At 38.8% G+C, this 20,817-nt stretch overlaps 1 protein-coding gene across 1 annotated transcript in view; it reads left to right on the top strand.

Annotated features, from left to right (window-relative positions):
• slit3 (slit homolog 3 (Drosophila)) overlaps nucleotides 1-20,817 on the top strand; it is a 233,364-nt gene that overhangs the window by 191,200 nt on the left and 21,347 nt on the right. Inside the window, exons 19-28 of the mRNA XM_031732754.2 lie at nucleotides 463-626; nucleotides 3,823-3,955; nucleotides 6,279-6,347; nucleotides 6,477-6,548; nucleotides 8,013-8,084; nucleotides 11,538-11,609; nucleotides 11,705-11,787; nucleotides 11,910-11,990; nucleotides 13,006-13,130; nucleotides 16,241-16,338. Coding sequence (XP_031588614.1) covers nucleotides 463-626; nucleotides 3,823-3,955; nucleotides 6,279-6,347; nucleotides 6,477-6,548; nucleotides 8,013-8,084; nucleotides 11,538-11,609; nucleotides 11,705-11,787; nucleotides 11,910-11,990; nucleotides 13,006-13,130; nucleotides 16,241-16,338 — 969 coding nt within the window. The remainder of the gene's footprint in view (nucleotides 1-462; nucleotides 627-3,822; nucleotides 3,956-6,278; nucleotides 6,348-6,476; nucleotides 6,549-8,012; nucleotides 8,085-11,537; nucleotides 11,610-11,704; nucleotides 11,788-11,909; nucleotides 11,991-13,005; nucleotides 13,131-16,240; nucleotides 16,339-20,817) is intronic.

Raw genomic sequence — 20,817 nt, 5'->3', positions numbered from 1 at the left:
CTTTGCAAAATGAATAAAAACAACCGATAACCTTTCCTCATTCCCTTCCCCTTCCCCTTTAGCCCTTGGCTTGCTTTGTCTTCTATCTAAATTTATTCAAATGTATCACTCACCAAAATACCATATAAAGCACTGCCATTATTATCCCTCTAAACGGCTTCCAAAATAAATACAAAACAAAGTCTGTTTTGTCGTTGTTGCTTTTCTCGCTGTCATTTTGTTGTGCTGCTTGTATGTCACAGTCTAATTTGGGGTGTGCGAGGTGTCTGGATGCAAAGTCAAGGAAAATGTTTGTGATGATAAATACCTTATATTGTAAGAATGTTATGTAACTTTGTGCGGTAGGATTTTAAGAGAATTCCCATTTTGGCGTATATTTCTTCTCTCTTAAACTCACCCTGATTTATTTATTTCCTTCCTTTTCTCTCTCTTGCTCTCATCTGTCCTTCATTATTTCCTTAGTAATCTTCTGTCCAACCCGTATGTGTGTGATTGTCACTTGGCCTGGCTGGGTCAATGGCTAAAGAAGACCAGGGTGGTGAGTGGAAATCCCCGCTGTCAGAAGCCAGCCTTCCTGAAGGAGATTCCTATCCAGGATGTGGCTACACCAGACTTTACATGCGATGGTGAGACTTTCTATTTTCCATTCTTTGCCAATAAGCCAAGTATTTGTTTTTGTTTTAGTTAAGTAGAATTAAAACCACAGTTCTTGGTGTTTGGTCTAGTCAGCCACACAGGATGTTACAACTGATATACCAGACTGTGAGGAAAACAAAAAGGTCATAGCTTTAAACCTGAAATAAATGACATGTGTCAGTCAGCGGCTGTGTGTCCCGTGCAGATAAAGGATGAGTGAAGCAACTGAACCAAATGTGTCCTTGAATCATACTAATAATAACTGAGGGTCTTCCTGACTTTCAGAACCCTACTTAGGAAAATTGTTTATTCAGTAATAATGTCAAATATGTATTTGGGCAAGGAAAATAACAATAAAACACATGAGTCGTCCATGTTGTAGTTCATTCAAAATCTTAACTTTAAGTTTAATCCACTAAAAGCAAAAAGTGAGAACACAGATGATTACATATACGTGGCACTTAATTAGCACTACATTCAAGAATTGTCCACAGCGTATCAACAGATGTCTGACCTCACTCCCCCTTGAGTCCTAATCACAGCACAGACTAAGCCTACTGCTACCAAAACTCATTCTTAGCATGTATATTCATATCACAAAATCCTCAGATATGCGCAAACCTTGTGGTTTGGATGGGAATAGATTTGGTTACAACAACAGTGATCCAGATTTAACAGAATTACCAGATACTCTGTCATTTCATGCCTTCAGTCTCACTTCAGTAGGGTATTGTGAGGACAGAACGATCACTAACCACTGGCATACGGCAGCCTCAGATGACATCAGCTTGTGGTTGCTACAGTGACGTTGTTGTTACCACGACGATGCCTGCCTATAGCAACTTAGGCCGTCGGCTTGGCCGCCAACTTTGACGCCATATACAAAGTGTGGTTTGGCTCTCGCGTTTATTACATTTGTCTTTATTTTCCCTCTTTTGCTTTCTGTGTAGCTTTTACACTTTAAACTTTTTTCGATCGCCCTTTTGCTCTCTTTCTATCTGGTAGTGCCTCTCTGTCCCTCCTCAGTTTTTTTTTTAAATTCATTACACTTTTCTAATTTCCTGTAGCTGTGCTGCAGCCATTTACTGAAAATGAGTTTGGAAAGTCGTTAGCTGGATTGGTTCAAGTAAGGAAACTCTAAGATGTTATCAGATCTTGATATTCATTCTTGCATCTTGCACACACACACACACACACACACACACACACACACACACACACACACACACAAAACTACATTAACATTCACTGAGCTGCACAAACATGAATTCATGTCCTCATATCCTTGCAATTGTCAAAATGTAGCTATTTCATTCTAAAGTAGCAGCTCTAGAAGAACCCATTCATGCAAAATGGTAGAGTTAACTGTTAAAATATAGAATTTGATTAAATGACATCTTTTTATTGCATTTTAGGTTGAGATAGTCGAAATCTTGGATCTAGATCATTACCAGCTTCAAGTGAGTTGTCCTTTTGGCTCAAGGGCAATCAGCTCACAGAGGTTTGAAGGCATCCTCCCTGCCTGCCAGGCATCCATACTATTAAGCATAACCTCTTGGTAATGCTAAAATGTTACACTTGAAGGTGTAATTCTCAAAGCGGTTCACAAAAGACCAGAAACAAAGGGGCACACATACTTACACACGAGCATGCCGTCAACCAAGGTCCCATGTCCAGTCTATTTATAGTTGAGTAAAATGGCTGTTAAGGTGTCCAGAGGCAGCCGGGGGAAAGGTAAAGTTAATTGAATTTGTGAGAAGATATTTAGCGCACATTTAGATGTTAGTTCAATCAGCCAACTGTAGAGTGAGTCAGCCCACGGCTACACCTCCCGGTGGACTCACAAGGTACACACATCAGATTAGACACGCAGATACACATGCATGCACTGCTCTACTCACTGGCACGTAAGCGCCCATTTACTTGACATTTAGACATTAGCACAATTAGAACACTACAAAGTGAATGAGAAAATGGCCATAGGACAGGGGGAGGCAGCTATTTAGGAAGCTAAATGTGCAGCAAAATCAGGATGTAGATGCACTAGCATTTAGACATGTGCGAGTATTAAATCAGCATTCAATTCATTCAAATTGAATGCTGCAAACTGTACATGTGTAAACTAGGCCTTTCTTTTTACTGTTCCTACTGCTCTCTCCGGTACTCAAGCACACACACATATTGAGATTGCAAGTTGTGTTGTGATTGGCTTCATGTCCACTCTTCATTATCCTTTATTATGGTTTTAACTCGGCTTGTTTTACATTTGGGACCACAGTTCAACTATTTACATACTGCATTGCTAGATAAAAGCTGTGAGTGTGAGCTTTACATGCCAGTCAAGGAAATGGGACTATTTCAAGCCAAGAACAACACTCTACTCTAGTTTCTGACCTTCCTTATCGCTTAATGGTAAAATTATTACAATCACTCAGATTGTTTTTTTGTCCCTACTGTGTGTTATTGTGCCTGTGTGTGGAGTATAGCTGAATGTTCAGAACTTAAACCTTATAACGTTTTGTGCTAAATACTTTGACAGCAAGGCTAAAAAGTGCCTCAAGAAATTTTTAGTCAGATATATTTTGGGAAGTAACAAAATTCTTAAAGCTAAAAGAGAATGTCATTAAAAGGATAAAGAAATTTAATGTCTTACTTTTTGCAGAAATAAAAATAATTAGATTTTAATTGGAGGATTCAAATCTTGCTTTGCAATGCAAGTTAGAGTTAAAACTGACTGTAGAGGTTTCAGCTTTCATTTTGTTGCTGCAACTGCCTGTCATCCTTTCAACATCTGCTCAGTTTTTTGTTTTAGTTTTTTGTTTTTTTTCCAGAATCGTCTGAGGATTTTTAAAATCTCTGTGACCCAGCTGCATGTGCTGAGCCATATGTTGAAATACATCCCTGTAGCTTTTAGCAATATCTGGTCTGAGTACTTCTAAAAAAACATTGAGTTGATTTGAGCAAGTGTCTTACTTATTGTTCAAGCTGTATCTCTATCTGTCCCTTTTTCTCTCTTAGCTCTTTCTTTCTCCCTGTTTTGTCCTAACTTTTTTTCAAAAGCTGTTTTTCTCCTCCCTTTTCCTCTCTTTGTTGCTTTTTCTCTGCACCTCTATTTATCCATCTATCTTCTCCTCCTCCTCCTCCTCATGCTAATATCCTGCTCTCTCTCTACTCCCCTCTCTCCAGGTGCTGAGGATAATGGTTGTCTTCCTGCGTCTGGTTGTCCTGACGTCTGCACGTGCTCAGACGGCGTGGTGCGATGCAGCAACAGAGGGCTGCACTCTCTGCCCAAGGGCATTCCCAAGGACACCACTGAGCTGTGAGACAGGCTTGCTTGCACTGTAACACACACACACATGCATACACAAGCTTCACTACATGAATGTGCATACTCAAACATTCAGACACAGACATCAATTATAGCATGCATATACAGTCACAGAAAAAACTATATGCCTTCAAATAGCATGCAAAAGTTCCATAAACACACATAGTCCCACTTTGCTGCAGTGCATTAGTGATGCTGCAGTTTGCTCTGCTGCTTCAGAAACAAGCATACCAATTAGTGAATTACGCACATGCTCCTGCTTTCTTTCTTTTTATGTCTTTAAGATTTTAGGTAGAGGTACTTGTGCTTGTATATAATTACATGCTGATGTCACAAATCTATAAAGCAACCCAGTTATTAAATCTAACTACCAATACACAGTAAGAACTTATATAGTTGAGAGGTATTATCATGAGTGTCCTTGTGTTATTTTCCTGATACCATCTTAAAAATTGCGTTATAACTAGTTTTAATGCTACAATGTCAATTGCTTCAATACACATTTTTCTCACGTATAAAATCTCGCCAGAGCAGTGACAGTTTTTCATGCTGTTTCCTATAATAATTAGGTGTAATCAGAGTCATTAACCTCAATAAAACGTCCTTTTTAAAGAAAAAAAAGAAATCTTATTTTAGAAATAATGTAAAAAATATGAATAATTGTTTGTTCGCTTTATGATTAAATTGGTGCTTCAAGAGAATTGCTTTATATCTTTCATTCATTTCAAGCTATCAGGAATCCTTGTAATAAAGAGACATTCTTAATGATCGAAGATAAAACAAGGCTTAATGTTAATCACGATTAGGAAATTTAAAAAGAAGTAGGAACAAAGTAATGGTGAATTATTGCACACACATGTACATGCTCATGCACAACCACATGCACATACACAAACACAGAGGAACCCCTCTAGCTGTGAAATAGGCCTGCTCCACAGGGTCAATAGCAGTGATTAGGTATTGATCAGGCTGAAGAAGACACTCCATCATACTGTCCACATGACCTACTTATGACCTGAGAGAGACAAACAGAGACCAATGCATCATAAAATATGTGTATGCTTGTGTGTATACCTTTATTTTGTTTCTCACAATATTAGAAAGCAAGAAAGAAACACCAGAATGTGAAAATTCTGTGTATGTCTAACACAGAACGTTGTTTAAAGGGAAGAAAAAGGGGAAAACACTGTTACATTATGTTATATGAGCATAGTAAAAACACCGACATCATTAAGATGCAATTATAAAGCTCAGCAACCCAACATTATAACAGTCTCACAGTAATTTAAATTTGGCCATCTCCCCGTTCAATGCACTACCCCTGGTAAGCACTGCACCCCTTCTAGAGTGGCTGGTGCCTTTTAATGTGGAATTCCCCTTCTGATCACCTGCATTTGTGTCCTCCTCCAGGAAAGAGAAGTACACATGAAGGTGTTCTAATGAACAGGGATGCTATTGAATAAAGAATTTGTTAGTGTAGCCAAAAATTGCCTTTTTTATTTGCTACGTACCAGCACATGTTGGCTAATGTTCTCTCTCTAATAACACCTCAGAACATTACAGTACACCTCTTGACAGACTAGCCCTGGGAGACAAAAGACAAAACAAAAACAGATCACAAACACACACACACACACACAAACCGTCAAGCTCTCAACCTGATGCGGCAACTTCTGGCTGGGATGTTGCAGATCCTTCCATTGAAAACTGTATTTTGTCTCTGAGTCTACATAAAGATTAGGTCGGTTTGACACAGATGCTAATGTCTGCTGTCTGTGGAAGCTTGTAGTCCATAGGGAAATCGCAAACATACACGTGCAAATGATCTGAAAGGAATGTCTGTGGAGTGGCCCAGAGCTGCACAACCTTGAACGTGTGATGTTCATCCATCCATTTCCTTAATTGCTTGTTCAATTCAGGGTCACGGGGAGTTTGACAAAGACAGACAACCATTCATACTCACATTTACACCTACAGCCAGTCACCAAATAACCCAATGAGAGATGAATGGGAGATGGCCAGTTTTAAATAAGTTCTTTTGTTTTCTTCATGGTCAATGCTAGTGGATGAAAGAAGCCCATTCCTGTTATGCTGGTTGTTATGCACTACATGTCATTCATTCACTCTTCTTACCAACAGCACAAACTTATACCCTCCTCTTCTTGTCTGCTTTCTATATCATTCCACACTGTTGATGAGACAAGTTACTAATCCAAAACTTTTACTTGCTCCCTTGGCATCAATTCACCCCTCCACATGGCTGTATTTGTGTATGTAATAAATACTATATTAAGTATGCATTTTTTTCTTGCAGTTACTTGGAGGGTAATATGCTGACATCTGTGCCCAAGGAGCTGGCAAACCTGAAACAGCTGTCGCTGGTGTATGTACCTCTCACATAACCTTGAACAGAATGCACATATGCCGAATAATTTTCCAGTTTATGAAACCAATATGGATGCATGCAGTATGTGTTTGTATGGGTCCCTCATGTAAGTTTCTGTCTACACAGGGACCTGAGCAACAACAGCATCAGTGCTTTGGCCCCATACACCTTTAACAACATGACTCAACTAGCCACACTGTAAGTTACCATGGCAACATATGTACCTATTGATGCATAAACCTATATTCACCCATGGCTTAATACTGTACATGTACGTGTACATGCACATGTATAAGGTTTTCAAAGATGAGTTAAACTAACATTTTCTACTGTCCATTTTTTTTCTTTATATTTTACTGCTTCTTTTTTCCTTTCCATACTTTTGTCTTCCTCCTAATTTATCTTCTTCCTTGTTTTCATTTTCCAGTCTCTCGTTTCAGGTTTATAGCTTCTTCATCCACCCCCCCACCCCCACCCACTCATCTCAGCCTCCTCTTCTATCTTCTTTTTCCTTTATTTTTGTTCTAACATACACATATGTTCTTTTTTTCCCCAATGCATTTTTCATATTTAAAATATTTTCCTTTCTGTCTCCACTTAGTGATCCTATTGAAATCTCCTGTTGAAATGTTGGCTCCTCTTCCTACTTTTATCCCATCTCCCTCTTTTTTTCTTTTTTTCTTTTATCTCTGCAGGAATTTTTATAAAGTTACATAAATTATTCTCTTAATTTATGGAATTAACTTTAGTTTTGCCTCTCTATTTAAGCTAACAATCTATAAACACAATGGCTTTATATCAACTTACTTTTTTTCCAGCAACGCCCTGTTTCATATTTCATAAAGTCACGCTGATTCACGCCTCCAAGCTACCTCCTGCAACTACAGATTTCTACTCTCTGCGCCTAGATAGCACCAGATACAAATCCTGTGCACAGTTCCCTGCTCAATCACACCTAGGGAAGATTTGAAGGTAGAGGCAGAGAGGCGTGTTTCACTTTCCACATCAGATTTTCCAGGATTCATTATTCTTGGCTGTTGGGATCTTTTTCTCAAAGGGTCCAGGCCACTGGTGAAACAGAGAAGATGAGGATTAAGCTTCTTGACAGTCAGTAATTATCATTAGGCATTGCTTCATTGAGCATTATGCTGCGGAATAATCTTGGCTACTACCTTGGCTACTATTTTTGTGAATATACATCTCAGATAGTGTCTGTTTATTACATTAGGATCATTATTAGCCACCATGAAAAATTGTGTTCAAATAATAATAGCATCCTTAAGGGACACTTCATTATCTGTCGTTTGGTGCCAAACTCAAATTATTCATTAGCAGTTTTAAAAGAAATAACATTTAACTGTGGTGTGGGGGTTTGACTTTCCAGACTTTTCTTTGACCTTTGCCTCTGGCAGGTGTTTTTATCTTTAACTATTTTTTTCTAACGTATTTAAAATGTGCCCCTGGTGTTAATTTTCATTGTCTAGCCTTCAGTGGCAAAAGGTTCTGTACCAAGTTTTTATAAAAAAAACCTACTGTGTCATCTCTTTAATATTTTTTTTGTATTTTGAAAAAAACAAAACAAAACAAACAAAAAAAAAAACCAAAAAGCCTCCTGATGTAGAGCTAAATCTTGTGACCTTGTTTGTGTCCTTTGTCTTACAGAATTCTCAGTTATAACCAGATTCGCTGCATCCCTGTCCATGCTTTCGATGGGCTCAAGTCCCTTCGCCTGCTGTGAGTAGCAAGCTTCATCTTTAAGTGCCGCAGTGGATTCAATATTCAACACTCCCCTTTGCCTGTTATATTACAGAGTTAAATCAAAGTTTAATCACTCCCCTGATTTCAGGCTGAGTGCCATATTAAGACCCACTTGCAAAATGAGTCACAGTCCACCCAATCATCTGTTGTTTCAGGGTACTAAAATAAGATAAAAGTCACAGTCTCCCATTTCTTTAATACTGCCTTTCTATCTGAATTCTTTGCCTCTCGCCATGCGCTTCTCCCTCTTGCTCTCCTCTATCTATCCTCTCCTCCTTTTCTCTCCCTCCGCCCAATGTTGTGTTTGATGAATCGACCTTCAGCCTCTGTTTCTCTCAGTCATCCATTTGGCTGTCCACCCTCTGTCTCACAAACCCACATGCGTGCCTACACACAGTGTGCATGTGACTATTGCTGTCTGACCAGCTTGCCTCACACATAAGGAACGAGCTGCATACACACAAAAATATGAATATACTATCCAATCTGTGTATGCGGTGCACACAAGTGTAAACATCTACATAACGTACTTGTATAACAGCAAATCGTATTGATCCTTAAGTGTGGGGTTGCTTGAGTATCATAAATCACAATTTATTAGTGTCAGTTTTGCTGTGATACCTCGGTTTATTAAGTAAGAGTGACACTGGTGAATATTTTAAGCTTTCATCAGAGATAATGTTAAGCCCTATTCCCTGAATAAAGCCTATAAGAATCACTGAAGGTTGAAGCTGGTTATCCTCGAAAGCTTTGTTTAACTTGCAGTGCATGCAGTAGTTATGTCACGGCTCCTTGAAAACACCCGTTCACTATAATGAGGTCTGAAGTTAAAGCTGTAAATGAAAAAAATCTCAGAATGTTTATGTAAAGGTCATTTTTTATCGCCATTTAAAGGGTCAGTTTACTCAAATTACAACTTCTGACAATATGATAGTGATTAATGGTATTTTTTTCCATTTCTAATCAACAAGTGTGATGTCAGAAAGCCAAGACAATAGCAGTCTTTCCAATAGTCTTTCCAGCATAGTCTCATTACCACATCTGAATTCTGCAGGAGAAAAAAGCTACAAAAAAGCAGAGAGAGGCGGCTAAAAAATGGAAGGTTTTAAGCTTTTGTCGATGAAAAACTACACTGGCCTCAACCAAGGCTGCTTTTCTCTTTTGCTTTGCTGAATAACTTTGAATTTCTGCACAGCCTAAGTGGTCTTGCTGTGGTTAGAGTGGTAAAATGTTTTTTGTTTCATAATCTAAAATATTTAAACAATGGCAGTGTTGAGGCTCTTAATCTTGGTACAACTCCTGGCTCAAAATATACTTTCAATTTCATATTAGTTAGCTTTCAGTTGGGATTATTGCGAGCAAGAAAAAGTCAGAGTTTCACTCTCAGAGAAGTCAGATTTGTTTTCAGGTCATTTCTCTTTGTACTGGCTGTATCTCTTATGATGCTTTCACCTTCCAGAAGTTAGTGACCGCTTTTTTTCTTCTTCTTTTTTTTTTTGCTTTCTTGCTTTCATTTTAGTTGATGTTACCGTCGGGACTGATCCCTCTCTGCCCCCGCATAGCAACTGGTTGCCAGGCAGTCATCACTGTCACTTCCTCATTACCCACAACCCCCCTTGGGCTAGTCATAGACGGGGGCTGTTAGACCACCATACATTGCTACACAAACGCACACAGAGATGCACATAAACATTTAAAGGCATTAAGCAGCGATCAAACACACACACACACACACACAGAAAAATCTAGTACACATACACACACATGCACAGTATTTCCAATACTGGTGGTTTGATAGCTGTCCCCTGCTACAGCCCTTCACTCTAATGGAATGTGAACTTCTATCCAGCAGGCAGCACACTCCAATGGATAGACACACAAAGGACACACACACGCACACTCTCAAGTCTCTAAGCCCTTAGAGACAAAAAGTTTCAGACACACATCTACAGACACGAACACATACATGCAAACCCAGTGGTACATAACAAAAATGCGCACATCGACACTAATACGCTTCTCGGCCTGCAGTTTTCTGCTGTGACACACATGATCGCTCGCGCACCACCGTCTACGAGATGACCATATGAGACAGTTTATATTCCATTCAGAGACCCGAACAAGCTTTATTGCACAACAATGAAAAAAGGCTTTCTGTTTATTTTGTGTTATTCTTTCATAAATATTTTATTTATTTTCCATTATAGAAGGGTATTATGGTGTGTCTGCTACTGAGGAACCACAAATAAATTTGAATAATTTAGCATGCAGCTATAAGGGTTAGACTGGTGTATTAGCTTGCTCCAAATTGAGTATTAGGCAACTGGGCAGTCACTTTCATTTAGCTCTGATATGATGGATGTGATGCAATAGCTTTTCCTTGGATATAATCCTTTTTAACAGTGGTCAGTATCCCATTGCCAGCTATGGTTAAGCCTTAGCTACATCTTTAAGATACAAATCTAATTATTAAATCACAAGGTTAAAACTAATATCTGTGTATAGTGTATGTACACTCAGTGGGCACTGTGTTTGGTACACCTTGTTTGGGTTTTGCTCAATTAGTAAGAGGAGCAAAGTGTGCCAAGAAATTAACCTCCACTATTACACCCCACTAGTTTATCTACTAGTCAAAAGGTCAGTGGTTGATCCCTGGCTCCACAAATCTTCTAATTCTAATACTTGGATTGATTGTCGGCGGGTTTCCTTGACTATGTCAGCAAGCCTAAATGCACTGACTTGCTGCCATGTTATTGGCTCATGTTTGATGCTAGATATGTGATTTAACAGGTAGTTGTTTTACCTAACAAATTGTACAGTGAGCCAATTATTATATCTAGTTGGAACTCTATGCAGAAATATTTAATCAAGAGAGTCATAAGTAATGCATATGTTTAGATGTTATTTATCCCACAGACTTCACTGTACCCTACCCTACCTTTCCATCAATGAACACAGTGAGGGTCAGTAGAATGTCAACGTCCTTTTGTCTCAAGGCACCAAAATAGGAAAATATCAGAGACCCTAGCAAAGATCCTGAGGTCATCTACAGAGTTAGATCACCACGTCTCATAAAGGCTCTCTACTGTGTATGACCTCTTGAAATTGTACCATATGAAGGGAGACCAACTAAAAAAAAAAAGCATTTACTGAAGTAGTACTCACATAATTGGTCATGTTGTGGTGCAAGTGGATAAGGACGTAACAGTACTCTGTAACAGCATCTTGGACTGAGGTCAAAAGCTCTCACTTTTTCTCCCTTGCTACAAAAGAATGATTATAAAGAAACACAGAGTACCTAATTAAATTAATTAACTACAGAATAACATTAACAGTGGGTCAAAATGTTCCTTTTTAAATGCGTAACAAGGTCGCCGGTATGATTAATATTTATATGCTCTTGTTTTGCTCTCTATTTCTCTCCTCCAGGACTCTTCATGGTAATGACCTTTCAACTATTCCAGAGGGAGCTTTCAACCACCTCAGCTCTCTTTCCCACCTGTAAGTACAGCTTTGGTCCGTACTGCATCTGCACTTCTACATATGTGTATCCACAGAGTAAATGTGTATTGGTTTATGCTTTTAACTTTGTTTAGGGCTCTTGGTGCCAACCCATTGTACTGTAACTGTGATCTGCGCTGGCTCTCTCAGTGGGTCAAGGCTGGCTTTAAAGAGCCTGGTAAGAAATCACAGTCAATATGCTTGTATTTGTTCAACCAAAAACCTGTGTTCACCAACATCTAATGCTGCATATAAGAAAAAATACTGAATATCTTTTGACTGATAAACTGGTATTTTAAGGCATTGCTCGCTGTACTGGACCTCCTGACATGGCTGACAGACTGCTGCTCACCACACCATTAAACAGATTTCAGTGCAAAGGTAAGTACACATATTTTCATAGTACTCAGTGCAATATATTTTACTGTTTTGGTCTGTTTTACCACTCATGTAATCCCTGGATCTAGACTAGATTGGGCTGTGAGTCTGAATATTTACAGACTGAAGTGTATTTATTTCATTGTAGCTTTTGTTTGCAGTTTACTTTCTTCCCACTTCTGTGAGTTTTAGTTTTAGGCCATTTGGGAGAAAACGTTATGACTTTAGCCTTGCCTTAGATTGAGTTTCACGGTTTTAGATGAGAATGGCAGCTCATGGTCAAAAATTGACAAGCTTATATGAAATGCAGATTATTTGTTTAGGCTGCTGAGGCTGTTTTTTCTTCTGTTAGCTGGGTGGTAAGAGTAGTGGCTTAAAGCCCAAACATATTAGTCTGACTGATCCATTTTGAGTTGCCAGACACTCAAGCCTTTAGCTTGTTGGATCAGCTTAGCTGGTAATACATCATGCTATATTAGAGGATTGACCATAGATATAAATATATAAAATAAATCCCCTCTACCTCTTGGTTGGATTCTGTAAATTCATATAGAATCAGCAGACCTCTAACATCACCTCATCAAGGGCTTCTCTGCTATCAGACCAGAGGGGAAAAGAACTGAGAGGCAGACTTCTTACATAGATAAAAGAAATATCATGAAAAGTGTAATCTGCTAAAAAGAATGAAGCTGCATTACATGACCATTGTTTACTATGTTTGTGAGTTTATAAAGTGGGCTGGGACTCCCTGAGCAAACCTAGTGCTGTATCTTTATATATCTTTTTACATCATGTCATAAACTAAATCTGATCTCCTCTTACTCTACTTCTTGCCTCTACATGAGTTTGAGAGAGATCACACTTAATCTTGTTTCTTAAACCACAAGGCCTTTTGTCAGTGCACCATCCTTTAAAAAGAACCCGTGCCTTTTAGCACAGTGTGTCTAAATACATGTACACATCTCTGACACTTTTCCTTCTTCTTTCTGCTTTCTCCTGCTTCTGTTATCATTTGTAGGTCCAGTGGATATCAACCTAATGTCAAAGTGCGCCCCCTGCCTTTCAGCTCCCTGCCAAAATAATGGTACCTGTGTCTCCAATGCTGCAGGATCCTACCACTGCACCTGTCCATATGGATTCAAGGTGGCTGTCAGAGATAATATGTTTGGCTTTTAGAACTTTTTTTTCTTGGCCCACATCAGAAACTATAATATAGCCACTAGAATATACATTTTCCTTTTTAAGTCGGTGTGTACTTTAATATATAAGTTTGATTAAACTTGCACTCCATCATGGTCTCATAAAAATGTTATATTGATTTATTGCAGTCATAATGCTTGGTTGTTATCAGGCTTGCCATACTTGTTGGTGTTTTTGGAAGCATTTACAAAGTGATTTATCAAAAGTGAAAATATATTTCCGTTGGTATGGAGGCAGTCGAAATCAGTCCTTGAACCTCACTGGTGCCGTGTTATCCTGATTCCCAGCGCCTCCAACCTTGTAACTGCGTACTATTTAGTGGTTCCTTTTTATTTCAACTCTTCTGAATTATAGAGTGCATCACGCAGCAAAAATTTTACTTTTGCTAGAAATAGTTGCTTTTTTGAAAGGTGTCCTAGATGGCTAGCCAGGCTGCATAATCCCGTGGCATTAGCAGTATTATCAGGCTTAGCTCTGGCCAGTGTTGGGAAGGTTACTTTTAAAATGTATTCCACTACAGAATACTGAATACATGCCCCAAAATGTATTCTGTAACGTATTCCGTTACATTACTCAATAAGAGTAACGTATTCTGAATACTTTGGAATACTTAATATATTATCATGCTGTTTACAACTACATGAATGTCCTATTGCTGTGATTTATTACTGTTACTGAAGGTCCGCGGCTCGAAACGTAGTAAAGGGACCTCTGGCTAATACGTCGGGTTCGTGTCGGGCTGGTGGCGAAACTAGCTTTACTTTGTTGTCTGGGTCAACTTTGCTTGCGGGAGACAGAGAGAGGCGTTGAAAGGCTTCTCCAACGGAACTTATTTTTTCCGGAGGAAAACACGAACACAGTGTACAGTTGAGTCTTAATAGCTTACTTACAGCTGGGCTCGTCAGGCACTCTTCTTGGCTGCTGTGGTTATTATTATATTTACATGCTTCCAGCTCCCGTTTTTGCTCCGTGACAGCTCGGACTTTTCCTTTCTCTCCCTCCCTCGCTCACAGACACATAACGGGTATGGTAGTCCATTCTCCCTGCAGCACGGACTACACTGCCCATCAGGCTACATGCTTTAGAGCTATGCCTGTAGCATTCTGCCTTTTAGCTTAGCACAACAACAACAACAAAAAAGCGCTCTCTCACCCAGGAAACACGCAGAGAGAGAGCGCGTCACCCTGTAACCATGGCAACCGTAACGCTGCCGCCTGGAACAACAGAACGTAGCTGTCAAACAAACCCAAACAATCCTGACCCGCGACAATATGAAACAGGGAAGTACCGCCGTGTATTCCATTTATTTCAACAAAGTAACTGTATTCTGAATACCACCTTTTTAAACGGTAACTGTAACGGAATACAGTTACTCATATTTTGTATTCTGAATACGTAACGGCGGTACATGTATTCCGTTACTCCCCAACACTGGCTCTGGCCTTGTATGCATAATGTATCTACTTGTCCATCAATAGAGAAATGAGGACTGAAGCTGACTGCACTGTAGGTACTGAATGATCAAAAGATAAAGGGTGTTATAGCTGTCAATATTCATAGCTTGCATTAGAAAAGACATGCACATCTTCTACTCAGTGCAGTTTGCATAGGCGAGCATATTAGTGGTGTCTTACTGTACATTGCAAAAAAGAAAATCATAAATAGTTGTTTATGACACTGATTTTAAAGGTGGGGGTTGTTTTCATCCTGTAGCATGAACGGAGGATCCAAAGTAGAACTAATGGTGACTGAAACTGTACTCATTGTACTCATCGGCATACCCTTTATTTGCATATCTGTATTTAGAGATGCTTGAGCTTCTAAAGAATATACTGTGTGCATGTCTGTTTGTGCTTGTTTGCATTTATATGTGCACGTGAGTATCTGTGCAAGGACTTTAGGTTTTACTAGAACACATGCTGCATAACCTTTGGGCTTTTACAGGAGAAAGCCTTGGTCTTGCTTTTAATTAACACATCACTTGCCAAGGTCACAGACTGGGAAGGACTGCTGGAGTGTGCATGTCTGTGTATGTTTGTGTCTGTTTATGTACATGTCTATGTGTATGTTTTTCTTACTGGCATCCACTGGGACAACATTAATTAAAATGTGTGAAAAATCAAAGAAGCAACTAGGAACATAAGGACTGAGAATAAGAGAATAGAAAGTCAGAGGGAAGACATGAGGAATAAGCAACATTTAAGTACAAAAGATGGGATGATAGAGGTGTAAGTTAACGAAAAGAACAAGAAATGTCGTAGGTAAGGTGTCGTGGGAGAAATGGAGAGAACACATAGTAGAAAGGAACAGTGAGAAATATGTTGAGAAATGAATGAAGGAGGCTGTGAACACAACATGCAGTTCTAAAGTAAAGAATAAAATAGAAAAGGAATAAAAAGATGGATTTAGATTAAAAACAAAAATAAAGCGCTTTGATCAGAAGAAGTGGGTATATTGGCTGCCAAAGGTTTGTCGGTGTGAAGTTAAGACTGCATGCTCAGCGAAAGGAAGCTGATGGATACATGTGTTCATGCCATTTATAGGTCTCTGATGAATGAAATTTCTTACCAGGAAAACTAATGAATCAAAGAAGCAGACATGTGCGTTTATAATTTATGTGTGTGCGTATTTATGAATATGCCCACTACATTTGTGTTGCTGAAAATTCTTTCTCCAGTCTGTTTTTTTTCACTACACCTTAAAAAATCTGTTGTCCCTAAAAGAAAAACTAAAAGAAAAACTACAACAGCACATCAGTGGAACTATTTAGATATAATATATATGTGTGTGTGTGTGTGTGTGTTCTATTTAAATACATACATATATATATATATGTATATATAGTTGCACAAATTTTGCATTTCCCAAGAGGTGTGTTCAATTTAAATACATTTCAATACAATTAAGAACTCTTAACTGTAATGTACAGGACAGTAAAAGTATGTCACTAGTGAAGAAGTTTGATGACAGCTTCACTTATTTCAGTAGTAACAGAAGACATAATATTCAGTTATTAACTGCTTTGCCATGCCTTGTCGTCTCCTCTCCTTTAGGGTCAAGCCTGTGAAATACCAATCAATGCCTGCATTAGCTTTCCTTGTTCTAATGGAGGAACCTGCCACATTCATCCTGGCCATGAAGACCACTTCAGGTACAATGGTTGTTTGTTATTAACTGTTATGCTATATGGAAGTTTTGTCAGTGGTACCAGTTGTTAGTCTCAAAATTACAACTGGTTTCTGAGGTCTGCTGGCTGACGTTATATGGAACTGCTTGCAAAGATGGCATTTAGCAAAAAACTCCTGCAGATCTTGCAGACAAGGGGGTATCTTTTATACCGCCACTGTAAACTACTCGCAACCAAAGTCATTGTAAGGAGGTGCAGTACCAAATTCACCTTGTGATTGTCGTCAACCTCCAGCAACCACTAATGAACCACTAGGAGAATACACATTTTGCACTAGATCAGTCAGAATCACATGTCACATGTAGCACTGAGAGGAATATAACAATGAAGAGTCAGTTGAAATCCATTTAAGCTGTGGGTCAGATCTGATTGCCCTTTCTACCCTGCTGCCTCCCTCTATTAGCAGAGGCATTTTAAGAATCTTGCCCTGTATTCTCATCTGAAGGGAACATTAACTTTACACTTTTATGCTAAACTATCACTACACAGAGTTAGTTTAGCAAATTTGTAAATGCAGAGTTTACCTGCATTTAAGTAAGATTTAATTAAGACAGCTTTAGTTCTTTGACTACACCAGTGCAGCTCTAGTTTTACTTTCAAACCCTTGTGTAGCTGGCACATTTTGCACTAAAAATCAAGGCTATGGAAGAATTTGGTGTTAAACCAGGGATGGTTTTGAAAATGTGTTTTTTCATCTTTGACCAAGACACTGACGACACCTTTGATACTTTAGATTCTATCCAGGTGTACTGGTCTCTCACCTCATGACCCCCTGACCCTAAATTGTCTGAAAAGTTAAGAAAATGGAGGAATGGATAATTCAAGGAGGTTATCCATTATTTATCTGATCCTTATATTCATGTTTTCTCTTAGTCAAAGCATGCTGAACATGCTACCTCATTTTCAAGAACCTTCCTATTTTACATTCATACACTTTCACATATTCAGATTCAGGAGCTGCCCAACACAATCATAGTGTGTGAGTCCTAGCTGCAGTGCAACTCCAGTGGTCAAGAGCCTTTCAGTGGTAGTGCTTTAGGGAAAATAACATTGTGCATCACCCATTCACTTTCCTACCCATCTTTTCCCAACACATTTAGAATTGCAACCTGTTTTTGCACATGCGGTGCAGCTGAGGTGCAGGTTAGGCGAGAATGCGAATGTGTAATGTCAAATGGTTTTTAACCCGCTAGCTTTCCAGTAGAAAGTCTGTGTAATTTCTGATTACATGCATAGGAGAATAGCACAGGTAACTGTCCAGAGAATTCACAGAAAGCAAATGTGTATTAGCTGTGCTGCCTTCTGCACCCTCAGTTCAAGCAGCATAAGCCTAAACCAAACAGAGTACTTCCAGCAGTGAGAAACAGATCATAAAGCAGGGTGTCTGTTGCCGTCATTGTGTGTTATATGTGACCACATGATTTCCTCTGGGATTAATTAGTATTCTGATTTTGATTCTGATAATATAGGGCATTATTCTCACCTGATCTTCTTGGGGGTTTTTTTGAATATGCTATCACATCTCCCCCAACTAGTATGTTCAACAGGCTGTTATCACCTCATTTAGTTGTTGTTGTTGTTGTGCTAGGAAAACATATATGAGGAGTTTTTCAACTTTAAAAAAGCAGCAGAAATCTTCATATGTAGAAAGTATCTCTACATATGAAGATTTCTCTCTGGCTCTCTGTATCTCTGGCTCTCTTCCACAGCATGTCTTTTATCTTGTCTTCCTTCTCTCACCCCAAGCGGTCGTAGCAGATGGCCGTCCCTCCCTGAGCCTGGTTCTGCCGGAGGTTTCTTCTTGTTAACCCTTTAAAACCGGTCAGAGCGGGCACGCTCCATTTTGCACAACTACTTTAAAATCCCTGTAGAACTGCGACCACGTAAGCTTACTTTTTTTGCATATGAAACCGGAGGAGTTGCTCTTACACCTTATGCCATCAGCTTGTCCTAGGTCACAGTTTCCTTCCACATATCAGTTTGCAAAAACTGCATAAAAAGCACTTGCAGCAACAAAAACATAATATTCCAGAAACACGCTTTGCCGATCCGATCAGCTGTTCATAACACTTCCTACGTCCATCAGCGCGAACTGTCGCATGTCCGCCATGACCTGCCCAAAACCGGAAGTGACGTCATTTTCGCGGAAATGTAGTTTTTTACCATCAGGGCCTTATGAGCCTACACCGGTGTTTTTAAAAGTTATGTTTGACTTTATGACTTTCTGTGTCATTTCTGGGATGCTTAGAACTCAAATTGCACAGCTGGAAATAGTTTATTTTGATGCATATGCTGCTTTTTTGCAAATTTGCACTATAATATTTATTTTCGTTTTTCCTGCAGTATATAAAAATTGGTGCATTTCAAAAATAAAACGATGAAGACACTCAAAATAAATTTCCTGTGGTGGGAAACTATTTTGTGCAACTTTTTTGTATTTACAGTTTTGAGGGATAAGCCTCTTAAATTTCTCTAACTAGAAATATATGTTAAAAAAACAAAAACGATTTTCAATTTTTTTGTAGTTTATTGCACCTTTTTGCAATTTATGTAATTACTATGCACTTAATGCATACATATTATTACAATTTGGGCTATAATGATTGTATTGATGTATAGCAACTTGAAATGCTCCCAAAAATGGCACTACAGCATGTAAAAATATAATATAAGCTCTGGCGAACTTGGTTCTATGGTAGGTCTTAAAGGGTTAAAAAGGAGTTTTTCCCTTCCACTGTCGCCAAAGTGCTTGCTCATAGGGGGTCATATGATTGTTAGGTTTTTTCTCTGTATGTATTATTGTAGGGTCTACCTTCCAATATAAAGCGCCTCGAGGCGACTGTTGTTGTGATTTGAAAAGTATTGCATGTTAGAAAGCTGTACTTTCTAACCTACCAGGGTAGAGACTTCAGTGGACATTTTACTTGACCCAAAGATGCCCTATATAATCTCTCTACCTTTAGCAATAATTAGATAAATGATAATGCACCTTCTGACCCACAGACGGCTACAGGAGGGCACCTGCTAGACATATCTAACTGCAGAGGATAATGTTCATTTAATGGGTGGATAACACTCAAAGCAGATGTTTTACTTCTGAAGTTTTGCACGCAACTTGAAATATTGAAAGTTACATTGCAGAATTGTTTAAACATACTTAATAAATTCTTTGCTATGACCTAAAACATTGAGAACTGTGTTTCCTTAAGCCTTCCATCGCCCCTATAATCTTAATCCTATTTGGACTAAAAAACTAAGGCCAGAGTTATTTTGTGCTGAAAATTATGGCACAAGCCGCAGACCAAAAGTAATCAGACGGCCAACAATTGTTTAGAAATGGGACTAATTAAAAGCAGACCCTCTGCGGTAAGACTTTTTAATGTGGTTCATTTTAAGCAAAACGGCCCTTTCGCCATTAAATTGAATCAAACCGCATCAAATACACTATATTTCACTTAAGAAGTCTTTGAGACTTGCTAGTTGGATTTGATATATTTTAGAATATAAATTCAATTTTCCTGCTTAATAACCGCCCATGGTAGAACAAATGCAATCTGTGTGTGTGTGAGAATCCTCGACCGTGCCTGCCCGGGTAATCAGTGTCGCTCCAAAACGTCGCCCTTTGTCCAAGTCTTGTGACAAACAGCGGCTGTAATTGCAACAATTGTCATATATCTTTCTACCAGATTTGTCTCCTTCTCAACCCCAGTAACAAGGCCTTTGCCCTTTGAAAAGCTCTGATATCCTTCTGGCCTTTAAAGGCTTGTGTGGTAATGTTATTAGGGGTCTCTTTACCCTTTTCAGATCATTCCTTAATGGTAAAGAAACACAGGTAGATCCCCGTGACCTCCGAGAGAGACAGAAATAAAGGGAGAAAGACAGTAAGGGAAGGAGACCATGCCCCTTTGACATTTTAACATGGTATATAATCAGTTGGGCATATTCAGGAAGTCCAATTAACGTTGGTTCTTAGCACAGCTCCATTTGTCAAACTATATAATTTAAATGTCAGGACTTGGATTTGATTGGTGAAATGGTGATCCTTGACCCAGTCAGTGGTTTTCGCATTTTTATTTCTTTTTTTTTTCTCATGGGGAACAGTTAATATCTTCTTCCTTTCTTTTTACTTTATCACTCCTTTTATTTTTCCTTTATTTTCTCTTCTTCTGCTTCATTAAGTCATCTGGATTGGGAGTGGTCCCTTTGTCTCTGCTGATTAAGTATCCCACATTTTTCTGAGTATTTTAGCCCGAACAACTTGCAATAATAGGCTCGTTATATCTTAGAATATAAATTTGTTTTTATGTCATTTTGAGTGAAGGCTTAAGTGCAGGTTTTCTAAACTGGAAAACAGATAGGGAGGTGGAGATACATGAGAAAAAACTCCTTACTGTAGGTACCAAAGCTTTCATTTCAATTGTTTCGAAATGAAAGCAGTGAAAA

This window comes from Oreochromis aureus, linkage group 2 (assembly GCF_013358895.1).
Source record: "Oreochromis aureus strain Israel breed Guangdong linkage group 2, ZZ_aureus, whole genome shotgun sequence".
In the NCBI taxonomy this organism is placed as follows: domain Eukaryota; kingdom Metazoa; phylum Chordata; class Actinopteri; order Cichliformes; family Cichlidae; genus Oreochromis; species Oreochromis aureus.
Note: the sequence above shows the minus strand (reverse complement) of the source record. Positions and strands in the feature narration are given on the sequence as shown.